The sequence below is a fragment of the Cinclus cinclus genome, chromosome 6 (genome assembly GCF_963662255.1).
Source record: "Cinclus cinclus chromosome 6, bCinCin1.1, whole genome shotgun sequence".
NCBI classification, from domain to species: Eukaryota; Metazoa; Chordata; class Aves; order Passeriformes; family Cinclidae; genus Cinclus; species Cinclus cinclus.
Window position 1 is genome coordinate 30,034,216 of NC_085051.1, and position 7,840 is coordinate 30,042,055.

General features: G+C 45.4%; 1 protein-coding gene across 1 annotated transcript; it reads right to left on the reverse strand.

The window, feature by feature from the left end:
• On the reverse strand, positions 1–5,829 carry PIGH (phosphatidylinositol glycan anchor biosynthesis class H). The gene is made up of 4 exons (XM_062495133.1): positions 5,650–5,829; positions 3,584–3,793; positions 2,871–2,954; positions 1–1,338 (listed from the first exon to the last, which is right to left on the reverse strand). The coding sequence occupies exons 1-4, from the start codon at positions 5,827–5,829 to the stop codon at positions 1,237–1,239; spliced, it is 576 nt and encodes a 191-aa protein (XP_062351117.1). The 3' UTR covers positions 1–1,236.
• Positions 5,830–7,840: the final 2,011 nt, after the last annotated feature.

Sequence of the window (7,840 nt, forward strand, 5' to 3'; positions counted from 1 at the left end):
TGTGGCACTGTGGGGAAAAAAAAAACACAAATCCCCTTATCTTTACCTTACTGCATGATGGTGTGGTGCCAAGTGTTCATTTACAGATTATGTAGACAAGCAGGGTACAGCATCGTATGCAAAAAAAAGCAAAAATGCAGGCTCCGGCCAACTAGTGGGTTTAGCTCTTGTTTTGACACTTCAGTTACCTCATATTACTGAGTCGTGGAATACAGAGAGAAAAATACCAGTTAAGTGTTACAGTAACTTTTAGCTAATCAACAGAGAAGAATTTCCCAACCTTAAGTTACTACCAAGAGCAGAGATCAATAAAACTTTATTCACATTGTCATTACCATAATTTTCAACAAAACACGTTCCTCATATTCTCCCTTTAAATGCCACATTTTTCAGTGTCTGTGTCAACAGGTGCCCTGCCCCATTCAGCAATGGGTTCACATTTTCCCTGTGTTCCTTTTGATAGTTAAGCACTTACTGAAACCATTCTTGTTACCTTTGACATCCTTCAACTGATTCATCTCCAGCTGGGCGTTAGATTTTCTAACTACATCTTGAACAGTGTTGCTGCATTCCTCCCAAATCACCTCTCCCTAATTCCACTTTTGGTCTACTTCGTTTTTGTGTCCAGGCATTGCCAGGAGCAGCTTGCTCATCCATGCAGGCTTCCTGGCATTTCTGCTTGACCTGCTGCTCATTGGGATGGTTCCTGATCTCAGAAGAAACAATCCTTGACTATCCATCAGCTTTCTCGGGTCCCTCTTCCCTCTAGGGCCCCATCCCATGTGACTCTTTCAAGCAGATTGCTGAAGAAGTCTCTTCAAATCTCTTACATTTATTTCATTAAACATAACTGAATGCAGCAGTTTCATTTTCTGGTTTGGTCCTTCTGAAATTCTCCTGTGATCAGGAAGTGACTATCTGAGCCCACACATCAGCTTTGGTATTTAGAGTGTGTTTTTCAAACAAAGGGTTAAACAAAAACCAAAGAATGCGTACTTATGGCAGTCCAGCCAAGGTTATTTTATAATATTAGCATAATTTTCAGAGGCATGAAAGAATAAAAAATTGATGCATTTTCTTGTCTCCCTTTGCCCTATTTCCCCATAATTCTTTTCTGGAGAGGCAAGAAAAAACCTTTTTTGTAGGAGCCTAAGAAGTTCTGCTCATGGGGCAGCTCTGCTTGCTTTTCCATGTGTCCCTTTGACTCCTGCTGAAAGTTTGCTGCCTTTTTTTCAGTTATTTTATTTCACTTGACTGTGGAGCTGTCTTCCTCTGCTCCAGGATCTCTTGACAACTTTTGTACACTTCTATCAAGCAGTCCAGTCGTGGCTTGGAGCTCTAAAAGTCAAACAACAGAGAATCAGGCTCTGAACTGAAACACCGATTCATTTTACCCAAACAGCAAACAGTGGTCAAAGTACAATGATTTTTCATTAATTCTAACCTGGACCAGATTAAAACCAGAAAGGAAGTGAAAGTTTCACGGTCCCACAGTCCTTATGATCTTATAACTTCTGAGCTCCCAAAACAGCATTTCTGTGTAAAGTCCATCAAATGCCTCCTTGCAAGAGTTGCTTAAGAGAACAAAAGGTCAATTCAGTGCATTAGGGCTCCTGGGCTGAGTGTCACAAGAAACAGTATTTTTGAAGGCTGACATAACTTAGAGAAACACAATGAAGGAGATATAATAAAGTTAGCAATCACTGCTCCTTCAAAACTAACATACCAACTTGCATGTTAAAATTATTACAGACAGGTACCAAATTTCAAAATGGAAGCGTTCCATGCCTCTTTTGCTGCTGGCATCAACTCTACCGGTACTAAGCTATTTCCATAAAAATAAAACTTGTTGAATGGTCAGAATTGAATGGTCAAAAAAAAAAAAGAGAAACAATACAGATGCCAGGCAGACCCTTTGAACCTAGGAAGGAGCATACCTAACTAAAATCAGGTACTTGAATGCAGCTATCTGGAATTCAGTAGCTGTTGGTTTCCAGCAAATCTACTTTTCCCCTTGTCTATATGAGAAATATCTAATTTATATTACTGTTACTAAACATGTTTACAATTATGGGACTGAGTTAGCAGCAACTATCAATGGCATAGACTATTTATACTCCTGAGTACTTACTGAAGACTGACTGTATCTAGTCACAAACTGTACGCAGATTACAAAACAAGTCACCAGCAGCAGGTGAGTTAAGGACAGAGAGGGCTGTACAGCTCAGCAGTCTGAGAAGTGAGGTACATCTGTTCTGCTTACCACCCCTCGAGGATAAGGGCATTGCTGTGTTAGGCATGAACACACACAAAGCAAATCCATTCCAAAAATGGGATTAGGAACAGTCAGAACATGTTAGCAAGAGAAGAGAGAGGGGAGACGAGGTAATGGCAACACAAACAAGTTATTATACATTAAGCAAATTGGCCACGGCTTGTACCATGATCCTTGTCAGCAGGTCAGGCTGGGGAAGTCATCCCAATGCCAAGGAGGTTTTATGAATTTTGGTACTCAGAGCTGAGACAAAAATCAACTGCAGTACTGTGCCAGAGTTGTGGTAACCCTGAGCACAGGACTGCACAGAAAGTTCAAGTCCACAGCATCCTATGTGAGCCAAAGACTTTTAGTTCATGCAAACTCCTGGCTGGGTTCAGATTGACCCAACTCCCTGTTGTCTGAATGGAGAGCAAATAAAAAAACCCATCCCTAGTATGTAGTTCTGTGAGACTTCAAAAGCCACCCACCCTGACAGCCCAGCCAGGGAAAGGCAACTCTCAAGGCTACCTGTAGTGGAATTAAAATATGCTTAGACAACTGGTGCACACAGGGAGACCACAATCTGGATTTCTCCATCATTCAGTCAACTCACCTGAAAGAGTGGCACAACCTCAGATACTCCCTGAGGATCTTCAGGGTCCCGGAGAAGGATACACAGGTAGTAGATGACTTTTTGCTACAAGACAAACAGACAAAAATCACTGGAGTATAAAAATGCTACCAAACTGCCTGAAGTTAACACAGAAATAGGTTCTGTTTCAACTCACTGGGCTGAAGGCAAATCCTGCCAGGTCACAGTCAAGTCGACAAACTTTTATCAATAGCTTTCACTCAATAAAGAAATAATTTACCTGGGTTTTTTTCTATTACATTTTTAATCTGAAAGGAACACACACATACTGGAAGGGTAAGGTCTGCTTTTCTACAGGACCTTTGCAGAAAACCTTTACAATAGGAAAAAACAGGATTTGTGTTGTCTTAGCTTCTCATCTCTATCTTGACTACGTACGGAGCTGGACATCAGGATTTGTAAGAGCAGCTTAACACAAAGGATTAAACCCAGTAGCTCAATGCCAGTGGCATTATCCAAGGGATGGATTTGGCTTTTTGAGGTTATTTGTTTGGTTTGAGTTCTCCTTTAAATGAGAGAGATTACAGAATAAGGAGAAAAATCCAACATAAAGCTCCTGATGTCAGTAAAGCTATGGATGGTGCTGTGTTTAATTGCTCTGGTAAATCATGTTCGTGAAAATGCACTGGATGTGAATGTGACCAGACAGAAGAAGACAGACTTGGCATCATTACCATATGGATGGCTTCATTGATAACCACATCTTTCACCTGACCCATCTCAATGAAGGTTGTGCTCTCTTTCCCTGAGGCATAGGATGAAGTCACCTGGATGCCAAGTGAGCCGATGACCAACAGGGATTCCTGGTCAATCTTCACGAAGTGCAGGTATATGATCAGGCCAATCAGTGTGATGAAGATGGCAGCAGAGAGCACCATGCTGTTCTGTAACACAAGCCAAGAAAAGGCAGAGCTCTGGTCTTACTTTCACACAGCTTTAGAGAAAGTAAAATTGTACAGTAAATTAAAAGTTAAAGTAAATTAAAGCTACAGGTGCAAAGCATTTTTACTTAGGTAGAGTCCTCTTATTCACCTAGCTGGCAGATATATATGTGATGAGGTTTGAATCAGTTTTTGCAGTAGGCACTAAAACAACTGGGAGCTGAAACTAAAAACATCAAGAAAATTCTATTCCCTTCAAGTTCAATGCAGAAATCTCAACCCATACAAGCCAGTTATATCAATGAGAATGGATTATACCAACTTCTACAAAGATGATGTCATTGACAAAGAAGTGTTGTGAAATGTTTACAAGAACCAAGGGTGGATTCTCAGAGTGGAGGAACCCTCCTTCAGCATAAACACTGCCTGTAGTTTTCTTATTCTGAACTGCCAGTCTGTATTTGTTCAAACCTCACCCTCTTCTTGCCTTAAATACAAAACCAAAGAAAATCTGCTTTATCCTGTACTTTGTCTAAGGATCAATGTCTTTGGCATGCTGCAATCTTGGGTTTGCTGCTACATTTTAATATATAACCAATGACACTATAGTCGCCAGTAAGTCACCTGAAGACCTGGCAATAAATCCTAAAGGTCCACAGCCTACAATCTGTTTCTGGGACATGTTTTAGAGAACTCCAGACCACCTACTCATGAATGAGAGTTATAATTGACACTTCCTAAAGTAACAGAACTTCACAGCCCTACCACTCAAGCTGGTGCCACCATGTGAGCTAAAGAAGCCATGGCTTCAGGAAGTACACAGGACTTCTCCAAAAGTTTGTTATCACAGGGGAAAAAAGATAATCATGAAGTACAGACACTGAAATTCACAAAACGAGAGAGACACTTTCAGACCTGATTTCCTGGCAAAAGGAAGAACTGCAGTCACTTCCATGCAGACTGCAAGAGCATGTGTGAAGGCAAGCAGGAGAGCAGTGGGTGGTAACCACTGACTAAGGTGTATGCTTTCATAAAAAGTGAAACTCGAACATGGGCCATCTTTTGCTGTCTGACTCCTGACAACTCATAACGCAACTTCTATCTTCATTTCTTAGGAAAGACTACTGAAAAAACTAATGTGTAACAGTCAAAGCATGGGTCGCAATGACCAGCTTCTTTGGTCAAGCGACTGACTTCGGTCTGGACATAACTGGTCTGGGTCCAGTATTTGTTAAATCTAACAGCAATAGTTTAGAACTCAGCAGCATTTGAAATCTGTACTGCAAATATCTTTCCGCCTCAGCTGTGAAAAGTGATGACATCCATGGTGCAGTCCTCTCTGAGTCACTCAGAAAAATTCCCTTTGGGGATTAACAATCATTCACCTTCTTCAGTTCTTCCTGAATTCCAGATTCTCACAACCCATCTCTCCAAGTGAGCACGTGCTAGCTGAACTCACAAGCATGTGCCAGGCATCACGCAGCACCCAGACATACATCGACCCTACCTGTCAAGAGGCTACAAACCAACAGAGGCACCCGAGAGGCCAGCGGGGCGAGCAGGCGGCGGCTCTCGGGCTGGCACAGCTCTCTCTCCCTGTGCCACCACACACCCATCAGCTCGGCGTTCCCGGGCGCGGGGGATGCCCCGGAGTGGCGCTGAGCGCCTTTCCGGGGGCTCCGGCCGCCCTCCACGCCCCGGGCGCCGCTAGCCAAGGCTGCTCCGGGGACACTCGCGGCCACCCAGCCCGCGGGACTCCCCCGGGCGCCCCGGGGTGACAGCGGAACACGGGCGGAGGGGAGCAGCCGGCGCCGGGCCCGAGCCGCGGGGGGGCCCGAGGGCGGCGGCGGGGCCGGTACCTCGCTGATTGCGAAGAGCCCGTAGGCCGCCAGCCAGACGGCGGAGGTGGCGGCGCTGAGCGAGCGCAGCTGCAGGCGGGGGCCGCGCACCGCCAGCTCCCGGCAGGACGCGCTGTGCTGGCGGCGCCGCAGCGAGATCGGCACCCCCGAGGCCGAGCGGAACCGGCGCTCCTCCGCCATGCCGGGCAGGCGGGGCCCGGCCCGCCCGGCCTCCCGCGGGAGGGGCCTGAGCCGAGGGGAGGCTCTGCCGGCTCCGCTCGCTCTCTCCGGGCCGCCCGCCGGGCGGTGCCGCCGCGGGATTGTCCCGCTTGTTGCGCCTCGCCAGACGTCTTTCTTTAATCCCGATGACACCAGCAGTTGCTGCGGTTTGCGCGTGTTGATAATTCATTGATCGCTTCTTCTGTTTGTGGAGTATGAGTTTTAAAGGGCGCAGGGTTCAGTAGTGCTGCGCGTGTCTCTTGCCGTGATGAAGAGACAGGGCTTTTCACGGAATCACAGAATGTTAAGGGGTTGGAATGAGCCTTAAAGATCATCTAGTTCTACACTACCCTTGGAAAGAGACACCTCACACTAGACCAGGTTTCTCAGGGCCTTATCCAACCTTGCTTTGAACGCTGCCAGGTTTGGGGAAGCCACAACCTACCTCCCTGGGCAACTTGGTCCAGTATCTCCCCACCCTCAAAGGGAAACATTTCTAATATTCTAACCCAAATTTCCCCTCTTTCCATTAGTCCTTGTCCTGTCACTACAATTCCTGATGAAAAGTCCCTCTCTGGCTTCCCAGAAGGCCCCCCTTCAGATACTGGAAGGTTTCTATGAGTTCTCCATGCAACCTTCTCTTCTGCAGAAGGTTCTCTTTCCCCCCCTTTGTCTTTACCATCTGCAACTACATCAATGTATTTTCTTGTCTGTACCATGCTTAGCTATAAGCTCTTTTGTTCCCCCCCCCCCCCCCCCCCAAGGTTTAAAGCAAAGTTTTCTGGTCCCTTGCCATCTAAATGCATGATAAATTGGAGACTTGGCTTTGCATACAGAGACTTGATGAGTCTTTGTATTGTGCTCCCTTTAAAGCATTTCAGTTATTACTTCATGTGACTTACGTGGCAGTAATATAAAACTACAGCTCTGTGACTTCCAAACTGCTATCCTGATTCTTTTGGCCCTTCTATTTTTTTCCTTTCTCTCACAGTTTATGAGTGTTAGCTTTAATTGCAGATGCCAATTTACTTCATTCATAGTACCTTCAGAACTCTTGGGTGGATACCATATATATTAAAAAAGCCTGTTAACTTGCTCTCACAGGGGCAGCAAAGGAGTCTTAAGGGACATGAAAAACCAAGGGGCATCAGCTAATCACTGCTGAGGTCTTTCCTTTGCCTGGAGGAGTTGTTGCCATCCGTGGGAAGTCTTGTGCAGTATGTCCAGGATCTCACTGTGACACAAGAGACAGGTGGAGGGATGGGCTGGAGCTCTGAAGAGGAAAGGTGAGCTGGTCTGGAGGGGAAAAAAGTAACAGCAGACAATGAACTGTAGAAATGGAGAAGAAAATAGAGAAGTTCAAAAGAGAGTGAAAGAAGTTAATCGATGAAGTGGAAAAAAACCCAATAAATTGAAAACAGGCTTTTAAAAGAGGGGAGAGAGGTTTGAAATGGCAGGCAAGAAGGACTGAAGTAAATAAGCAGGAGTGATGACAGCTGATATGACAGCTTTAGAGGTGGGGACAGGGAGAAGTGGAAAGAAATACCGGAGTAGGGGGTAGAAGAGGTAAAAGCACTGAACAGTGAGGTCAGTAACGGGACAGAAAAGAAACACGAGCTCCTGAAGGAGAGGGAACGATAATTCACATTAACAAGACATGGGGAGTTACTGAGATAGAGACAGGAGAACTTGGAAATCGTTAAGAGGAAAAAGCAAAAGTATGCTTGGATTTCTGTGAGTGTCGCTACAAGTCCCTGTTTAACCATGTTTGCGCCCTGTCATCTCATGAAGACTGCACATGTGACAGTCCTGTTGCCTTGTCACAGCGGGGAAAGGTGGGGACTTGCACTTGTATTTAACTCATTTGTTAATCATCCTTCAAATGTGCCTCGAATACGAACAGCTGGAGAACCGTCTTAGGCCACGATGCTCCGAGATCAATGTTCGAGGCAGGTGTAGAGGCGGCTCTTCAATGCTTTACCAAGGTCACCAG